Source organism: Branchiostoma floridae, chromosome 10 (genome assembly GCF_000003815.2).
Source record: "Branchiostoma floridae strain S238N-H82 chromosome 10, Bfl_VNyyK, whole genome shotgun sequence".
Taxonomy (NCBI): domain Eukaryota; kingdom Metazoa; phylum Chordata; class Leptocardii; order Amphioxiformes; family Branchiostomatidae; genus Branchiostoma; species Branchiostoma floridae.
The window spans coordinates 12,079,764-12,101,212 of record NC_049988.1 but is presented as its reverse complement, the minus strand read 5'-3'; the positions used below and the strand labels follow the sequence as shown (position 1 = coordinate 12,101,212).

General features: G+C 41.7%; 1 protein-coding gene and 1 long non-coding RNA gene across 2 annotated transcripts in view; one reads left to right on the top strand and one right to left on the bottom strand.

Moving 5' to 3' along the window:
- The window catches only part of LOC118423943, an 11,032-nt gene extending 5,547 nt beyond the window's left edge, over nucleotides 1–5,485 (top strand). The window contains exons 2-3 of the long non-coding RNA XR_004832142.1: nucleotides 4,737–4,866; nucleotides 5,339–5,485. This is a non-coding gene — a long non-coding RNA (uncharacterized LOC118423943). The remainder of the gene's footprint in view (nucleotides 1–4,736; nucleotides 4,867–5,338) is intronic.
- On the bottom strand, nucleotides 2,771–20,638 carry LOC118423935 (G-protein coupled receptor 54-like). The gene is made up of 5 exons (XM_035832260.1): nucleotides 20,552–20,638; nucleotides 6,053–6,195; nucleotides 5,341–5,592; nucleotides 4,725–4,860; nucleotides 2,771–4,120 (listed from the first exon to the last, which is right to left on the bottom strand). Exons 1-5 carry the CDS (start codon nucleotides 20,556–20,558, stop codon nucleotides 3,417–3,419), a joined length of 1,242 nt encoding a protein of 413 aa, XP_035688153.1. The 5' UTR covers nucleotides 20,559–20,638; the 3' UTR covers nucleotides 2,771–3,416.
- Between the last annotated feature and the right edge of the window lie 811 nt (nucleotides 20,639–21,449).

Below are 21,449 nucleotides of genomic sequence, written 5' to 3'. Positions count from 1 at the left end.
CCGACACAAGAGACCAAGACCAACGTCGAAAATCGCGGACCAACTCCCCCCCCCCCAAAAAAAAACAACAACAGCCCCTTCTCGAAGACTGCAAGGGGGTCTAGACATATCATTACTTAAAGGCTCCATGATGACACTATATGTACATACACAGTCGTGTATTCTGAGCTTGCCAGTTCATAAGTGTCGACAAATGTCATTCTGAAGCAAAATGCAACTGCTATTTCTGAGATAAAACTTGGACTCACTCAAATTTTTTCACAAATACATATCTTAGACTTAGAGTCTCCTGCACTCATTTAAGATTATTGAATACAGAACCAAACTTTTTTTGCAAGAGGAGTGAAAGAAGTTATTTACATCTAAACCTGACAATCTCCTTAGACGGTGGGCGCCAGAAACTTTCTGCATCTTTTGATCCACTGCTTATCGAGTCAGGTGTTCTATCTGCATATCGTGACGTCACAGAAGCGGTAGACTGTCTACTCCTTGACAAAGACTAAAGTGGCACAATCATACATGTGAGTTCCGATCTTTCTGTCGGAAATCACTTTGCCTCAAAGTATTGTAGTCTGTACATTCATTTGGTAAACACGTGAAGTTTTAAAGCACATCAGGTTTACACTTGATCACTGTCAACAATTCTCGATGGCTACAGAGCACTCATGGCACGAGTAGATAAAAAGGCCTTGTGTATCAAATACATCCTTTTGTGTAGTAACATGTTGAATATATACCCTGAATAGTATATCAAATCTTGAATAGTACATTCCTCTGTTCCATATATTACAATCTGAAATACAACTTTACATAAAATCAGTGTCTTCTTTAGAAACTGTAGCTCTTTAACAGTCAGCATGTACGTTGGAAAAGCTAGAAACACTATATATGTGGCATCAATGCGAAATTGGATACAGTTTACATACAGAAATTGCTTTCAGTGGGACAAAGGATGCTCAGTAGTCTCTACCAGACTCCATAGTTGCTGGGAAAACTATAAATAGAGGTAAGCCGACCAAAGAAGTACAGCCGGATTGCGACATACGGAGTGAGGAGATGATTGTTCTGGCGCTGACTCCCCTAGTGTACTATGACTCTATTTGTGCAATTTCTACAATTAGACCGCCGATCTACGAAGCCTGGTAGAGGCTAGATGCTGAGTACATCTCCCTTCCTACAGGGACATATTGCTCAGGATAAAAATCAAACAATCGTTACATTGAATGTTTTCTGACCATAACACCAGTAGGTACGTTGGTCAAGCTCTCTCTACAGTCACTTCCATGTAGTTCGGTCAAAAGCAATGCCCCCTCCCCACACGCACCCACACACCAACGCACAATGGACTGCATTCTTTCTGAGCTTCTCTGTGAAATCCATATAATTTGCTTAACGGGATTTCCAGTCTGTATTGGCAGTCTTTTCACTTTCGTTTATTCAGCTACAGAATTTCTTTGTGTCCTTGTATTGGGCTTCTTGGCACGCGAGCAAACCACCTTTAACGCTAATGGTCCAATTAAAGTTAAGGCGCCTGTCTGATGGTTTAATAGACCGCTACGTTCAACGTAAGAACATGATTTGCTGTTCACATGCCCCTTTCGCCCAGCAGATTGTTGAGAAGATCCGCCAAATGTATTGTTGGCCTTACTCGCTGTTTTGACGACAAAAAACGTCCACTGAAATGACGTAAAGACTTGATTGACGTTTTACATGTGGCTTGTCTATATGAGGGCTTAGCTCGCGAACATTCGGACTGCCTAGCCTGAGGCAAACCAGACTTTACATTAGAAGAAAGTATAACCTGGTAGATCATATTTCAAAAATGAAAGGTGTGCATTGTAAGGAATACCATGAGAATCTCCATATCAAATTTCTAAACAAGAAGTAAACGAATTTGCGCCCGAGGCTTTGGGCGGTATAGACTTCCGAGCACATTTGACCCACTCATGACGTCATGCTGCCGGGCCGCTGACGCCACAAGAATTGTACAGGCCACATACCCGATGGAGACCAATGCGACTGTTAAAAAAATACGTACCGTGAGTGACTGTTTTTTAATTGGACCATAGATTTTTTTTTTAATTACAACTTTAACCGTGACAGTATTTGTCATTCAAACAGGATGAAGTCTTGAGCTGTGGCGAATTTTAGGCAATGATTGCGGCAAGTATTTTTCTTTAACCTCTTGTGTTTTGGTTGATGCTAATAAAACCTTGCTAGATCATCGTGTAAAGTGCATTGTGCTAACGATAGGAATGAACAAAACACTCTATAACTAGCTAATGCTTGATGCTACAATTTGGAATCTAGATTTATAAGTCTGCTTCGACAACTCCAAATCGCACGATGGCATTAGTGCAAAAGCGTTGATGACTTAAATACTACTCGTCCTGAAAAATGCACAGGACAACATATTTCCCGGTCAACTTCCATCCTGAGATTTACTGTTATATATACAGTACATGACGGATATGTCGATACCCGGTTACTGTTGATGATATTGCTTTCAAGTACGTTTTACTACACAGAACCTGATCTTAAAGCACTTGCATTCGTAAAGGCATAATTTCGTGAAAAAAATGCTCCTTTATACAGGCGTTGTTTTAAGATTGGATATTGTGCAATTCACTTGTATCTAGAGGTAGTAGATCGCACGTGTTGAAGAAGATGAGCATTATTGTACAACGGCTAAAGGCGATGCAACAGAACCAAGATACACTCTTATATGAAACCTGTTCTAACTGCCTCTTATATTCTAGATGGCTAATGATGTGACACAACATCACCGTGCAATACTTGTTGTACGTTTGTGGCGATATCTACAATGCCCTTTAACAGAACTGACGGAAAGCTAGGAACAGCACTACTTAAAGTCAAGATGTGCACCAAAAGTGGATACTTCTTATGTATTTTGAATCTAATCCTACCTTGGATATCCGGATATTCATGATCATTATTGCAAAGGATTTGTCGTTGCTCTAATGTAGCCTTAGGAATGTTTTAGAAATGATCGTGGCAACGAAAACTGTGATCTTCAAAGCGACCTCTCTTTAGGCTACAGTCTCAATTGAAAAGGGGGCCCTGTAGGTCAGTTCACGGGATGTTTTTGGCACTTTCAAACGTAGCCCCTGCGTGGCCCCGTGGGTCACCCTGTGGCTCCTGGGATATTTGGGGGCCCGGCCGGGCTTAAAATGAATCCGGGACCTGGTAAAAATCAGACGCCGTGACCAATCCATGGGAACACCGAGGGGTACCCCCACCCCCCAGTATCCAGCAGTCCGCCGGGACAAATTTGTTGTTTCGGAGCCCGACAGGGGCTACAACCCTGACGGGCACGGGTGCAATTGGGACCCATAAAACCTCATGCAGTGAAGCGGCACGTAAAGTTGCGGCATTTTTTTACGTTTGACCCTACACTACACGATCTTATCATCATCATCCAAGTCCGGCATGGAAACCTGGGCAGTTTCCGACGGCAGGTAAGACGTTTTCATCTCCAGAGGCGGGTTGCGCACGTGACCTAGACGCACGCCGAACGTAACCGTCATCTCCCCTTTAGAACCATTCAAACACGAGCATCTCGTCACGCTGTTGCCAAAACGGGAGGAGTAGTTACTCTTTCTCCTCGCACACGGAGCGGACTTCTTCAGGCAGTTGCGATAGTTCTCCCCGATGAGTGTGTACACGAAAGGGTTGACAGCAGAGTTGGAGTACGAGAGGATCAAGGCCGCTGCTTTCAGAGCGCCGATGGTGTCTGTGAGCTCTGCCTTCAGGTTGTAGACGCGCCAGAGGTTGATGGCGTGGTTAGGCAGCCATGAGAGGGCGAAGATAACCACCACGCTGACGATGATGCAGGTTGTACGGCGGGTCTGGCGGGCCTGGTTCCGCTGCTGAGCTGGGTGCCGCTCCATACGGGTGAGCAGGCGGCGGATGATGAGGACCCCGCAGGCCCCACAGCACGCCAGCGGGATAACGTACGCCAGCAGGACCGTGTACAGCATGTAGCTTCGCTGTCCCGACTCAGATTGCCACACCTCCTGGCAGTAGTAGCGCCGACCGTAGTAGTCATACTCCACCAGTTCGTAGTTGACTGCCACGGGGATACCCAGAAGAGCGGACGCTGCAACGATAACATACAAACCACCGTAAAGGGGGAATACTCCCAGGGATTGAATTTCGCGGTAGAAGAGAATAGAAGGGTAGACGAATGGGGGAAAATTACGGTGATTTTAAGTTCTCCGAGAAGAGGTTATGACGACCATAGATCCACCGCAAACATTCCCCAGTACTGTAAAGTATCACACCTACCACGCGGTCAGAGCAGAGCAGGCATTCTCCTGCGTAACAGTGTGTATGTTACCCTATTGGATATGAATTTCTCTTATTATGACGTGACATAGATTTTAAGTATAGTTTGGATATGTTGGGTGAAGACAGACGATTCTGCAATGAATACCCTAGTCAGTCCCATAGTTTGTGTAAGGCCACACTATGTATATTATACGTAGTCAGATTATGGGGATGAAACGCTTGAAAACAAGCATCATAAGTACCTAGTCATGTATTCACAATAAGGTAATGAATAGTATAAACAACTCAAAATAACTGAAACGATAACAAGTCAAAATGATAACATACTCGCCAGTCTTTGGGGTCGAAGGTCTTGATTTCAGAGCCTATGATTAATGTGATAACTGCAGGAAATCTTCAGTTTTGATACATACCTGCCCAAACAGATGCACAGAGGATCTTTGCCACCTTCTTGGTTCTGAATGACATGGACGTGACCGGATGGACGATGGCGCAGTACCGGTCTACACTCAGCACGGCCAGGGTTAGGCAGGTCGCCTGCACGGTCACCTGTAGGTAAGCAATAAAGTGTTAGCTAGAAAGGTAACATTCGCAAGCGAATGCATATTGGTTTCCTTCACATGGCCCAGCCTCACAAACTACTGCTCTGATTATTCTTACTCAAATACATCCTGCGGTGACCAGTCCCTTTAGCTATGTCCTGCCAGTTGCGACATATTGGATGTCTGCTGCTTTACCAGTAACAATAGCAAAAGCCGTCTGGTCTAGCTCATTGATCTTAGTTGTTTAGAGAAGAAGTAGGAAGGGGGAGAGGAAACTAAGCAAAAACGGTATGTTTCCCTTTCATGAAGGTAAACATAAATGCAAACTGACTATGTACACACAATCGTTTATCCAAGACAAAAAAAGCTAATAGTTATAGAAACTTGCCATCTACTCATCAAATAAAAGGTGCGAACATTTTAAACATTTTGTGGCATATGGTGTGGTCACCTTAATTTGCATAATTTATGCTAATGTTATACAGACCTGCATCATGTAGCTGACAAACTTGCACATGAACAGCCCCAGTTCCCACTCGAACGTGACGTGTTTGACGGCGCTGAACGGGAGACAGCAGATGAGGAAGGCGAGGTCCGTGACGGCCAGGTTGGAGATGTAGTAGTTGGTGACGGTGTGCATCTCCTGGAACCGCGCCACCACGTAGATAACCAGCGAGTTGCCGGTCAAACCCACCAGGAACACGACAGCACTGATGGTCGTCATTAGGTAGGCTGTCACCTGGAAAAGAAGGACCACTAAGATTAGAGACTTCTGTTAAATTAATGAATGGTTTATTCGATTAAAATACATCGCAGCCTTAAAGTTTGGAGTTGACTTGCGTACCTCATATCAATCAAAATTGACCAGAATCATTATTGTCTTTAAAACCATCTACAGCAAAACAAAATCAATGCACATTTGAATAGATTTTTTCTTACAAAATCATCACACATGATGGGGATACTTAAGATACAGTTAACAGATACAAAATGAGACTATTGCTGGATAAATTCAACTTCTCCTCGCTTTTCTGTTATAGTGGAGATAAAAGTGTATGTTATATGATCGATGGTTTGTCTAGTTACATTAGCAATATGAATTTATAATACAAAATATAGCAACAGAAATATACATCCAGAATAGACAACATCATTGCTGAGAGACTTCGAAACCAGATTTTTTTTTAAGTTCGAAGTACCGTTAGTGCCGGCGGTGGCTCCATGGTCGTCACGTTGGTCTGGTTGTAGTTCCCTTCTCCCTCCACGAAGTCCATACTGGGTGCGGGCGTGATCAGTAGCATCACACAGCCCAAGGTCACCAACAGGTAGCGGTTCTTATGGCCTGGGGCGAGGAAACATGTCAGACGTCACGTCACACATAGTACGTAAGAATATGTAGCGGTCCTTATGGCCTGAGATGAGGGAACATGTCAGACGACACGACACACATACTATGTGACATAGTCCTCATAGTGTATTGCACTCAGCATTTGAGGAAGAGTACGGGAGTTAAACACGCATCACTAGCCGCGGACCAGCCAAATGCTGTAACGGCTTGCACAAATGTGTGGCCCAGGGGCTAAAGAAATTGAGATGGGCGCCACCACTAAGCATCTGCAGAATTCCATACTGTAATTGACACCCACATACCACACCTCGCTACTATCGAGCCACATACGTGACATAAAAAGCCACTGATGGTTTCCTGGGCTATTCTGTTTACTCTGAAAACATCTATTCAAAAACAAAACGTCCTTGGTGAATGTGATCGTACACAGCTACATATAAAGCTCCAGTGCCAAGGTGCCCTGCCTAAGTGCCTAAGGGGTTCTTTTCACACGCTGATTTTTTGTTTTTGTTTTTACTTTCTTACGCGACCCCTACATGGCCCCGTGGAACACCTTGCGGCTCCCGGGGCACCGGATTGAATTTAAATCGGACTTAGAATAAACCCGCGACCCGGTTACAAATAGACGACGTGACCCGTGAGTAACACCAAGGGGTTAGTAACCCCCGGGATCCGGCAGTCCACCGGGACAAATTTGTGGCTTCGGAGTCCGGCCGGGGTTACACTCCTAACGGGCGACGGTGCAATTAGCACCGAAGCCTAGAAGTAAGCCTGGATAGACTGAAGATGCCTATCAATCTCAGACGGGTGCTAGCTGTGGAGAGGCGGCAACCTTACGATGGTATCACACAACACGTCATCCATTCAACACAATTAGTTTCCGAATTGAAACATTATGCGCATTCATGCGCTGCACATGAATATTAATTTCCCCATGAAGTTTCCTTGTAAGGTGCATGGTGTCTTAAGCGATTTTGATCAGGTAATTGTAACGACATGTTCATTCAAGCACACTTAGCTGGATTGGTACATACCTACGATTACCAGCTTCTATGTTATTCATTGGTGAATCTCTAATGCCAGCTCCAAGCCACTGCCAATACAAAACTGTACGTTGTGCATCACCGAAGCTTCTACCTTCTTTACTATCAAAAATGAAAACTTCACACGCCAAGAAATTCTAAGAAGACTTCTTGGATGTCCAAGAAGGGTATGATTAAATACTAGTACTGCACCTTGCTTAAAAGCCCAGGGTCTGACAATCCACGCACGGTCACCCATTCAGAACGGACCAGCCTTGAGTCGCACAGATTATGGAAACAGAATCTTTCCTTCACACGCGGTGACACGGAAAGAACTCTATCTTGCCTCCTTTCGAGGACACACGTTTTCACAGAACCTCATCAAACACCGGTGTTATTTACCATTTACTTTTTTTACAATATACTAGCAAAACTATTCCATTGAACACTACAGTGTCATGGTATCGTCTGCAGGCCACAGAACGACATTGTTTTGCAAGGGGGGAATTCACATTGAACATGCCAAAAATCACGACGATCCTTCAACACTATCTTGACTTGAACAGTTTAAAGCTTCGTTCCAACACAAGGAAAACACTCAGCATTAATTTTCAGTCAAACTAGCTCGTCGACCTTCATTATATGACTTGATTCCCTGCGCTGACGTTCCGGAAGTCGGAAGTGACTCAAGGGCGAATGGAGAGTGGCGGGAAGACTTCCGGAACGTCAGTGCAGTGCATTAGCCACCTGACGAAGGCCGTCGAGATCGACTGAAAATTCATGCTGAGTGTTTTTCGAATTTTCAGAACTGTTCAACTACCAATGTAGATGAGTCTTCATCCGATCTTGAGCTATTTTCTGTCTTGAAGATTAAAACAAAATTAGTCCCTGCAGTCCCCCCCCCCCCAAAAAAAATCACACTTGCGGGAAAAATTTAACGCACTTTCCTGATTGATTAAGCAATTAGCGTCTCATTCATCACTTAGGCTATTCTACCAAAATCATGACGTTCCTGAGTTACTTTCCAAGTGCCAGAAAATGGTCAGATAGGTTTGACAAAATGCCAACTTTGCTTGTAGGCACTTGGTATATTTACATTTCTAATCGCCAAAGTTGCTGTACTCATGCATCATTAGTAAAAAAAATGGTAAGGTTAAGTTAGGGAAGGTTTTATGTTTAACACTCTAACTTAAGTTACAGTTCAGTTCATAATCGGAGAGATGACACCACGCTGTAAACACCTTCTTATCCAGCATGACAAAGCGAAGTTCAGAACTGAAAAGGAAACTTCAGCAATTGTCTTGTCTTCAGACAGACAAATGACGTACATCTAACCCTGTCGCCGACTTCCGTGCTGATATTGCTGTTTTCTACCTGAAGTCCCCCATGAATGTGGATATTGGAAACTAAGTGAACCCCGTGTATGTAATACATGGCCAGCGGTATTTCAATTCAATCGATTTAACTCGGAGAGCCAAAGAGGTTTCATCCCTTGTGCATTTAAGACCCAAAGGTGCTTTACTATACCGCTCATAGGGGCTACTTTAGAGGACCTGAATGAGGTAAGATCAATGTAAGATTTGTATTCTGATGTATGAGATGTGAATCGCGAAACCTTTCACTGCTTGCAGTGGTTGCTTAGCGGGTACAATTCTCCTGATTTGTCTTGGTTACCAAAAGTTAAAGGCATGGTTGCTGGTTGATCCGATGAAATTAAATCAAAACATGCCAAAAAGCAGTTACTAGAGCAACTGGATATGATTTTGGAAACTGCTAGACGTTTCACATAGCCATCCAGTCTTTCGTTAGTGACATTGAAGAGATCTCGTTGGAGAGCAGATCAAAAAAACTTACACATCTTTTACATCAAGCGCAGCCGGATACCGTAACCTGAAATGACACTTTAAAACATCCATACAACTAGCATGATAAAAATTAACATAATCCTGAGTCAGAGTAATGCTCAGAATATAATAATCCTGATTTGTCATGGTTAACAAAAGTTGAAAGCAAGATCATTCTGTCTGACTTAACTGATAAGATTTAGTCAAAAGGTTTAGTGACACATCTTTTTTTAATACGTCAAATCATCCATACAACTAGCATGATAGAACTTACTCCCGGGTCAGGTAATGCGCAGAGTCTAAGTCTCCTGATTTGTCTTGGGTACAAAAAAACGCGCAGGCAAGACCATTCTGCTTGACCAAACTAATAAAATTTAGTCAAAACACTTACACATGGATCCCAGCCGCATCCAACTTGAAATGACACCAAGAAACATCCACACAACTAGCATGATAGACATCAACATCCTAGCGTGCAGGAAGACGACTAGATTGGGCTTTGAGCCTTCCGATTTCTCACGCCCACGCTTTTGTCAGGGTTCCAAGTCTTGATGCCACTCTCGTAAGTAGATTCCTCATTGCCAACTTCGCTAAACTTGCACTTCATCCGCTATCCCAAATGGCACAGACGCGCTAAAGGTGGTATCTCACTGCACTTGGGGCACCGGTGCGACACTGCGGGGTTCGAAAGATTACTCGAAGAATTTCAGAGATAAAGAACGAATTTTCGTACGTTTTGTGTATTTTGCCGTCTTCTAAGTCATTCTTTTACGTATCAGGCAATATCTAAATCGGTGAAAATAACACAACAGTACCACAGTGAATGAACCTCGCAGTGCCGCACCGGTGCCCCAAGTGCAGTGAGATACCACCTGTAAGTAGATTCCTCATTGCCAACTTCGCTCAGCTTCCACCCAATCCCAAATGGCACTGATGACGCGTTAAACGGAGAAAGACGACACTCACATACAGAGATAAACCCGTGGAAGTATGTCGATGACAATATGACGCCACGCAGACTTTCTCAAGTCTAAACATATAACTCCATACATGTTGCATAAGAAGACATAATAATGAGTTTTACAACTCCATTCACGACCTTGCTGGGAGCAGGTGGATTTCATCGGTGTAAAACGAATATTTTCACAATTTGTTTTTTTTGTAAATCTTTTTTGCTTTTCTATTACATTTTGCCTGCTGTTCCAGTTATGAAGTTAGGATTGAGTTACATGAATCCAACGCGATCTCCGGTGTCGTATAGTAGCATTATATTGATGTATCCATACCTATAGATATCCATATATATGTGTTAAGTTGTACTGTAAGTAGTTGTTATACATGTAGACTTTACGAAAGTCGCTGTACTTTTGTCGTGTCAATAAAGATTGTTGTATTATACATATCCAGATGTGTACACATAATTGGTCATTTTGTATCTGTATCTATATAGCCGGTATAACCGCCCTTCGGCATAACACACCAGCTTCGCAGGCGCGCGGTGTGGCAGCAGCTAGTTATATTACACAAAATGACCCGTCACACCTAACTTTTGCACATCGATCTGCAAATTCTCTTTAAAACTGCCCCGGTAGGGGCATCCAACGAAGATGCTCCTACCGTGCTTGGTGATAACAAAGTCCACTCTACGTTAGGTCTGGGAAAATATGAATTTGTGAACACATCAATCCTGGGTTGCTAACTCTGGCACTTAAAGGCATGTTCTTTTTTTTTAGCTGGTATTAGATACTTATTAGTCAACTTCCACCAGTTAGTTGGCCACTTTGCACATCATGCAAAGTCTGGATATTTTCCTTTTGTCCTCATTTGACTTATCACTGCGTGGAGCTTGCGGCGTGCGTGTTGACGTGCTCATTTTTTCAGTAGTAGTATTCATGGCTTTTTTAACATGTCTTTATTACTATCTTTATCTCTCCATGTAGCTTCCGGCATTCGTCTCCGTGGCTCTTAAGTCTAGTCGTTGAGTCCAGAAGGCTTCATTTCAATAATTGCCCCTCAGAGGCTCCGTGAATTCAGTCCTGCCAGTCTCAAAAACCGGGTTCAGACGTTATGAGGTCCGTGGGGGATTCCTAGCCTCTACCAGGCTCCACAGGTCGTTGGAAAAATAGTGAAAATTGGACAAGTTAAAATAGGCACATAACATGCCATAGGAGTGCTTTGTCAAATCGCTTTGTTCACCTAGTGGAAAGTTAAAGATATTTTGAGCTAGTTTAGCTCGCGTAATAGTGTATCTTTCCTTGATCGTGACAGAGAAGAAAAGGAGTGTACACTGTATAGTCTACAGGTTAAATTAGCCTGACTAAAATTGCTATAAGTATAGACACTGCCTTTGTCGTGAATATTTTTTTGACTTCAACACCAAGAAACCCAGTTGTTAAAGAAGAACACATTACAATACAGGTTTTCGTAATGCCCCTGGGTTTATATATGTTTTTTGAAACCTAACTTTTTTTCACACCAAGTCTGTCATATCATTTTCAATCATAGGCTGATATTTCTTATATTTTCTTTAAAGGTCCCTGGGGAGTTAAGTATAATACTGAATGCTTTTTTGTGCGCGAGGAACTAGTGGGTACTTTATCGTATACTTTGAAATAGTGGACATTTTTACTTGCTAAAATTACCGTCTATTTTGCAATAACTCTTCTAGATCTAAGTGTTCCTGTAAGTGCAAAGTACGTAGGGATGAGTGCACTACGTAATTACTCTCCGAGTAGACATATGATCAATGATGAAGCTCGAGTACTCAAGTTCTTGGTCAATGTCAGGTAGAGTGTTGCATCCGTACTCTTAACGTTGACTTAAAAACCTCTACAGGCAGTGCAACACACTCAGAGAGTACGAAAATTGTTCGTGAAACTCTTCTGAGAGTAGTCTTATTGGAAAGTATCTGGCTATGAGAGCATTTTCAACGCATAGTCCTGAAGCAGCTTGACTTCGACTTCGACTACTTCGTGTATATTTCTAATGGCACCGTGAAAGAATTTTATTATGTAATCTCGTACCTCCGCCAAACATTGCCAACTTTCATCTAGTGTCTAGCCCAAAGAGCTGTACACTTCTCAAAAACCACGAACCTGTCACATCCAGAAATTGTGACGTTAAACTTTGAAACACCACTGTAGCACCGTAAGTACCCGCTAGGAGGCCCATTATCAAACCTGACATTTCTTTTTTGTAACCCCTTTCTATCCATTAAATATAATTCAGAAACATCCACAGCTTCTCACGTTACATGTCTGTTGTCTGTATACGGACACACAAACATACAAAGTCCGCTGCAGTACCGTTGGAAAACGCCAAGTGAGCCATTTTCAAACTCGACCATCCTTTCCACTACCGCTATTAATCTACCAATTAAATATCATTGAAAAAAACATCCTCAGTTTCTCTTGTTATGCTGTTGATTTACATAGTATTACACACCCAGGGCACAGTCGCTCCATTATAGCAAAGCTGAAAACATAACCTTCTTGGCGAAGGTAATAACTACAAACAATCACACCAGCTGATTACAGTATCCCCCGTTTCCATGAAGGTTTGACAGCAAAATGTCTCAAGATCTCTTTTACCGCCCTGTTTACGTCTTAGCTTTTGAAGCAAAGCAAATGTGATTCTTAGAACACGATTTTCCAAGTTCTACAAATTGATGAATACACTCACTTATCTTGGCTAACGTCCACAAGAAAAGCTCTTCTGTAGATCAAAGAAATGATTCAAACGCGAACGTTCGGTTTCAAGAATAGAACTTCGCATCTTCAGCAAGCCTTTGTCTCCGTTAGATAGGTATCCCTGATATGCTATATCTGTACCCATAAGTTAAAACTCGCATCACTCAAAACTGTGCCAGCTTTCTGAATGTAAGTTTTGCTCTGATGCCCTATAATCAGTTCACGGCCATTCTCAGAGGTCAGTCCGAAGAGCGAGTGGTTCAGGTCGATAAGGGTTTACCGTCTATCAACAGGAGACTGATGTATAAGGTATTACGTAAAGTGGGTACTGGGGATTTCACCATAATCCAGGGTGGACGATCGCGATCTCTACGCATACTATTTCCGGGAATACAGATATCTCAGCGAGCGCTGTAAAGGTTACAACATATCAATGTATGACCTAGACTCTACGTGACATGGATGCTGTGTGTAAACCTTCATATTTGATGTGGCGAGCCGGCTATTGATGTTAAAGTTAGTACTAAGTTTTTTTTTTTTTATATTTGCTTTGTGACAGACGAGGACAATGTGGCACTAGACAGAAGGTAAAAGTAGTTCAGTTCAGTAGTATTCTACCCCAACCGAAGTCAGGTACCAATTTCTACACCTGGATGAAGTGAGGAAGGTCGTGTAAAGCGCCTTTCCCAAGGGCACAACGTTGCGCACACGGTGGGCATTGAACCCGAGACCTCTAGGTTCCGAGCCGAACACTCTACCAGTTGCGCCACATACGACGCCAACGTTAACATTATTGTTCCCCATACATGCGAACTGACATCTCAACAGATCGGTATCGCGTAAAAGTAGACAGTGTTATGTCATGAAGATACTACACTGATGATACCACCATTTTTGATAATTGGCGAACGCACAACCGTAGACGTGGTAGATATTCTGTATCTGGGGGGTCAGAATCATCTTTATTGAGCCTTAGAATTAGACATACAAATACAAGATGAAAGATTAAAATACCTAGGTCGACCCTTTTTCTGCACTTACGACGTCCAGAGGGCGCAAGGTAAAACATATTAAAAAAAGGACAATCGTGTGCGTCGGACTGCTGAGGTACAGTCTGTTTTAAAATTCTTGAAACATATTGCACATGAAGATTGAAAAACTCATATATTGCACTAATTGCATATATTACTCTCTCATGTAACGGTTACAACTATCATCAGCTTGAGAATAGACCCAGAGGTTTTTCCCACCCAAGTGTATTTCTTGCACAATATATAACATATGAAGTGCATACTGCACACTTTCCTAACTTGCGTTTCAGCTGGCGAACTTCGCGTTCCTTGTGGCTTACAACACACAGAGATTTTAACTTCGAGCAGTTCTCACTGTTAACCCATCCCCTACTACCAATTTCAATAGTGACAAGAGTAGCTTTGTAGGTGCTGTGCATGTCAATTTCATTCAATAAGTCTTCATATTTTGCCCTTTTCCTGTCCTCGGCACTACGGGCGTTTTGTTCGAAGGGTACAGTGAGTTCAACAAGAGTCAGCGTTTGTTTGACCGGGCGTAACACACCAGCTTTGCAGGCAGGCGGCGCGGCAGCAACTGGTTATATTACACTGAACGATCCGTCACATCTAACTTCTGCACATCTATCTGCAAGCGTTCTTTAAAACTAGCCAGAACTGGAACTGGAACTGATCCAGAACTTGTCAAGTCGATAGAGAGTGAATTTACATTTAAGCCTGCCAACAAAGCCTGAATGTAGATAAACGGTGCCTTGGGATTCCTACAGTAATTCAGGCGTAAGTACGTGGGATTACGTAATCGTATTTTCTACGACAGTGTCTAGACCCCCCCCCCCCCTCATACATGTCAACCATGTTAAATTGACGGAAGCAACAATGCCCATATCTAAATCTCATTTTGTCATCATTTATGTGTTGGACAAATAGATATTTATGGATCAGCATCAAACGTTTAAGTAAAAGAAAAGAGTTTTGATCAAATGAATGAAGAAATAACATTCTGAATGTTCTTTCTCCATTCATTTGATCAAAACAACCAAGCATCGTCCATAAATCATGAATACTCCTGAAAGTGTTCGTCAACCAGAAACTGTGATTGCTCTGCAGATTAGTAACAACCTGTAACAGTTTCTGATTCATTTGAAAACCACACTATCGGCGAGATGTAATTCTTTGGTAAGTGACGTAAATGTAAATGTAAATGAAACACTACATTCCGCCCTAGTGGCGATATGTGGTTCATTGGTAAATGGCATCAATGTTAATGTAATGGAACACTGCAAACCACCCTAGTGGCGATATGCGGTTCTTTTGTGAATGACATAAATGCATGTAAATGAAACACAGGTTACAATGTACAGTACTGAGAAGCAGCAACGTGAAAGCAATCCATGCAGTAGACAAAACCAATAATAATAATAATAATTTTGCAACGATTTTTATATCGTTGTATATATATTTGGAGATTACACAAAAATGTCTTCTGAAACATTAAAACCCATAATTAAGATTTTGAATAGGTCTGAGGATGGGGGGGGGGGTTAAAGATCCGGGTTACTAAAACTTCTTCGCTTGTTTTGAATAATTTCTTATCAAGAAACTCAGTTTCGACGCATCGTACGCTTCAATACAACCTATATACATCTCGAAACCATTAAAACCTGCCGTCATATTGCCAACTAGACTTAATTACGTCAATTTTTCTACTTAATTTCATTAACTAGAAAGTCCGCCATCCCTACCAGCAAACCCATCTCTTTTCAGTATCAAATCTCGTTTGACAACTCAATTACGCTATGATGTACAGTAGAAGCCGTTTAATTGTATTCCCATTTGTCAGTCAATTTTGCGCAATTAACCAGATGGTGCAACAAAGCGAACTTTTTTCAGCTTGACCGCATCACTGCGAGACTTTGGGATGCCGTGCAATTAACTGAAGTGTGCAGTTATAAGTTGTGCAATTGACTGCCTTCTATTGTACCCTGAACATATATACAAGTTGTACCTATCCCACGTGGGCCGATGAAGGACTTCTTTTTCATTCAAGTTATCTCAAAACTCAATTTACGCAAAATGGAAGGCGTCAATAGTAAAAAAAAGATAAACTTAGGGATTTGGATTCGCTATATCGTGTTAATAGATTGCAGTAAGGCTGGCTTAGTCAGGAATATCTATATGTACTTGCAGTGAAAAGTTGACATGGTTTGAGTTATATTCTAATATACATGCGACTGAAAACAATTTCCTGTTAAATTTTTGCTGACCTTTTCTAAGATGCGCCAGTACCCGGCAGACAAGATCATGTGCATGTGTCACGTATAACGTTACGTCTGTGTTGTGTCTACGTGCAAAGGTCCACGTCAGCATTTAATCAATTGTTCTTGACATTCTTGCGTACTGTTAAGGAATGCTTTAGCACCACTTCCCCCCACCGTTATATATAATACCGATAGGTTTTACATAAGACTATGTTGATTTGATTATATGGGTTACATATTGCCTCGCATCAATTTTCGGTCGTTTCCAAAACAAAAAGGTTTCGATCGTACTATAAATCATAAACAACAAAATAAGGAAATGTATTTGGTAATTTGCAAACAAATATTGAAAACGACTAGATCGTAGAGTACCAAAGTCAGTCCAAGAAGAAGATATAAAAGAATTAGGAGAAAGAACATATTCTTTTGTATACGATACACTTTGTGTTTAGTCATTTGCTAGACATTCCTGACCACTTAGATCTCATAATCTCATTAATTCACACGCTCTCCCCAGTTCAGGGGGTTCCCAGAAGACACCATCCATGTAATTAAATCAACATAGCCTAATCGTTCTACAGTGTCACTCTATTTGGTTCATAATAGAACACACTTATCTGATCTGAAAAGGGCTGTGCTACAAATCTGTCGAATGGCTTCAGGAAAGAATCTCATAACAGTGTTGTCCTGATGAATAATAATGTTGTCCTTACTTTTGTCGCAACCATTTTTTACCAGTGCTTTCAATGTAGACACACGATGTAAACAGTTAACCCAAGACGGACTATTTGCGTGTATGTATAATAACAGTGACAGACAACATTGTACAACAAAAACTAGTGTGTGAGTTCGAATACACCTATACAGGGAAGAGACATGTAAGAATAGATATATTGCTAGCAATTGTCCACTTGCTATAGCTACATGTAATAATCAACAATAGATGATAAAGTAGTTGACATGCTATATCAATTACGCTGTGCTCATTACCAGTTGGAACCCGCTTGTAGCTGGAGGCATTAAAGGTGCCCGATTAGCCAGCGAATCTGACCGCCATTATGTATGGTTTAGACAACTTTCTACTCTTAACCTTTACATATGACGAACAAAAAAAACGGTTACTCAAGCAACTGAATATGATTTTGAAAATGGTCAGACGTTTCAGACGCCATCCGATGTCTTTCGTCAGTGACACATGAGACGTCTGTTGGAGAAGTGTCACTGACGAAGGATACTTGACGTGATGGCTGTCTGAAATGTTTTCAAGACAGCTGCAGTTTCCAAAATCATACCCAGCTGCTTGAGTAGCTACTTTTTGGCACATCTTATGTCTAACCTTCATCGATGTTTACATACGTCAGTTACACCCCCATTCTACTTGGGCGGTTACCCCGATGCATCCTTACCTTTTCTGTACGCTGAGCGAATTTTATGGACAAAATTTCCTTTACCCTTTATGTGTTTTGACAGTGTAATATGGATGAACCTCACAGAAAGAAGCAAGGGGCCAGTCCATGGCCTAAGCACTTACATACACACATACATCATCGACCTAAGGTCGGGACCAGGCTAGTACATAGTTCACTCCATAGAGCCCTATCTAACATTGCTTTCTCTAAGTTATCAGAATCAATACCAGAGTCTCTGGTTCAAGTTTCTGTAAAAATCAAACTTCTGCAATGTACCCGGCCACTCGGTTTCCACAAGAGAACGGACGAAACTATTTGCTAGATCCTGTTTGGCTCGACAATAATGTCCTGCACATTTTATCCTTCGTTGAGTGAACCTCTGATATCTATAGTCGTGGGAGACTTCCATAAATTGTTTTAAGAGTAGCATGTTGAGTCCAAGATATATTCTGTGCCCTGTGAAATAATTTTGTTTAGGTCCCATCTATGATCTAATCTGTTTTGCAAGTACGTGTGCAGGTTTCTGCACCAGACAGGTAGACAGAAGTTTTGTTGCTTTCCTGTCCTACTTTACGTTCCATATATATATTCCATTCAAAAAGTCAAGGGTTAGGCTTAGGTCACATTTCCAAACCGGGTCCGGCCGGGAAGCTTTCCGGGGCGAAAAGAATTATATGCATCAAAATACACAAAATGTCAAAATAAGATTCATGGGCATGATTTGCGCATATATCTAGTATACATTGTAATTTTTCACGTCTTCAAGCATCCCGGCCGGGCCCCGGTTTTGAAATGTGACCTAAACCTTACACAAATCCATGTTGGTCGCCGTGAGATCGTATAGCGCAATCGTCTAGTAGAGTTGAGCCTATCCTGACTATGTCGAGACGATTAGAGAGTCACGTATAGAGATAAAGGCCAAGGTAAACGTTTAACAATGTCAATATATGTATCATCATAGATATGTATTAATTACTGACGCTAATGCTTAAACGCGTACCTAGTATAAGTCTCCAAGTAGATCCTACGGTAGCATAATATAGTATCAAATAGCATACACACTTCTAGGCCAACTTCACTTCTCTGGCAGCTTTTGATACTATCCTATGTTGTCTTAGGCTGCTTGGAGATTACCTAGTGGTCTCTGTTCACGGTCAATCTATTTACATGTCATTAGGGCTTGTTGATTGAAAACCTAGCTGACTTGAATAGAAAACACAGCACGAACCACAACGCAAGTGACAAGAATTCTATCGAATGTCGCTTCACGCATTTGTTTATTGAAATAGATAAAAACACTGGCTACATTCGTCGAGACCAGGCTAGCTAGCAAGTGGCTTGCAATTTTTAAAGCCTGGGATTTCCAGACTAATCTAGTCGGAGTGTTAACAAACGTTACTCTCTCATGGCAGGGTATTATCGCTCTCTTTGAGGAACCCCTCCCTTGAACTGTTCCAGACTCTTCTGTATCTTGCAGTCTGTGGCCAGGTGGGGCCTAGGTGTTTCTGCAGGCTGTCTCTCCCCCTGGTTACCTCCACCAAACGTTACTACTTTGAAATTATCTGCACTTCAAACAGCACTAGGAAGGAATGATACGGTACAAAACTCCAGCTGTTTTTGAAAAGCACTCTGGAAGCACTCATATGGATAATCTCAAGTACTTTGTAGTCAGCGATCTTATTCCACGGTATAAGAGAAAACGGCAATCGTGGTACAGGTCTATTATTAAATTTTGGGTGTTTTTGGATATTCTTCATTTGGATGAATATCAACGATTCAATATATATTTTTAGAAAGAACCAGCTGCTTTTGAAAAGCAACCATATGGAAGATCTCCAGTACTTTTGAGTCATCTGTCTAATTCCACACACAATCACGGTAATAGACTGGCCTAATTTTAGGTCGTTTTTTTTTCTAATCTGGGTGTAGGAATATGAACGATTCAATACATTTTGTAAGAAAGCACCAGCTGCTTTTAAAAAACAACCATATGGATGATCCGAAGTACTTTGTAGTGAGTGGTCTAATTCCACAGGCAAGCACGGTAAAACAGAAAATGGGTCTTATGTTTGGTGCCTTTGGTTATTTTTTCATTTGGATGCAAGAATATCAACGATTCTACAATTTTGTACGGTGTTTGAGGAACTTTTTTTTAAATATTTCTATGGTTACACGCCGCTCTTTGCCATACGGTTTTACGTCATGGCGTGAGCATGAAATTGGATATGTCTGCGGCAAGTATGTGCCAACGTCACGTATGTAACACTTTCACATTTAAACTCCTGGCAAACAGGCCCAGTCTCTGTGTAATACTACATATAAATGTCCATCTGACATTGAAGGATATACTGACACTTGCCCCGAGTATACAGTCTATTGATATAGAACTTGCTATAGTCTTTATGATATAATTTTGTCTGTCAATGAAGTAGAACACAGTATACCATTCAATGCCTGGACAGCAAAGCTAAATATCGTTTCACCAATGAATATATCGTTCCATGTCGATGAAGGCTAGACATCCAGATAATAAGATATGCCAAAATGTCTTAGTGTCACTGACGAAAATTAGTGAATGCTAGTTGAAAACATCTGGCTATTTCTTTCTAAAATCATATCCAGTTGATAACTGCTTTCTGGCATATCGTTTCACATTATCACCAAACACATGATGTTTTGATATAATCTTCAAATGTTAAGACCGTGTACTCTGATTTTTGCTAAACCGACCACACCTGTACTAGTTCGCACTCACTGTGTTCCCACGTTCACTAAGATCATCGGACGACAAAATTGTCTGAACCTCTTCACACATGTATATCTGAAAACGATACGTACATTTAAACCTTACCTTATCATCCTGTAAACTTCACATTGTGCAGTGCTCTTTCCTCTAGTTTCGAGTGTCCTCTCCGTATTTAGTAACCTGGACGCTTCGCTATGGGTAATTTTTGCAGCTGCAAGCTGTTAAAATCTCACCACTAGAACCGTAACAGGTCTGACGCTCACAGATAATGCATAAAAGGATCAAATCTAACGCTCTTCCCTCTGACGTGACGAGTATATACAAACCCAGTCATACATATCCCATCACACTCACCTGACATTCTTGTCTGTGATGTCTCTGCGTTCTTGTGAGGATTTCTTCAACCGTACAGACACCCAACAAGACGCATTCGAAAAAAATCTTACAAAGCCTTTGGTACGTTGGTCATTAAGTTGATCTTATATAGCAGTCTTTGCCCCGCCTTCTAATGAATATGTACCTACTATTAGGTAAAATGTATATGTTGTCTCATACAGCCACAGTGTGTTTCCATTCATCAATGGAACGTTTGATCACCCAGCTCCTAATAAGGAATGACGTCGAATGGCGGGTACAGTAAAATGGAAAATATTCGCGGTGGGCTTATGCTCGCTGTTTTAATACTAACCACTTCATCGCAAAGAAATTCTGTGGCGACATCAATGCGACTGCCCTACGATTTGGCAAAGCGTTCAACCGTATTTTTTAAACTCAAAACCACCGTAAACACTACATTTTTTACCTACCGCGAAATTAAATCCCAGCGAATATATTAGCGAGTTTACGGTATCCATGAGATGTTCAGGTTTGCTGAGGTCTCGGCTCTAGTGAATCTGCCTCTGGATTTCAAACTCGTACGTTATGATCCGGGCTTATCCCCAATGGTGTCATGAACGATAACAGCACATAGACCACTTACCTATAACGTGAGCGTTGCGTGAATCTTTAAAAGGTGGATCTTACTGCCCTTGGGGCACTGGTGTGGCACTGCGGGGTTCGAAAGAGTACTCAATGGATTTCATAAAAGAATGAATTTTCTTACTTTTTTTGTCTTCTAAGTCATACTTTTACGTATTATGCATTATCTAAATTACATGTATACAAAATCGGCAAAAATTACACAACAGTGACGCATTGGCACACTGCACCGGTGCCCCAAGTGTAGTGAGAAACCACCTTTTAAGCAGTTTAC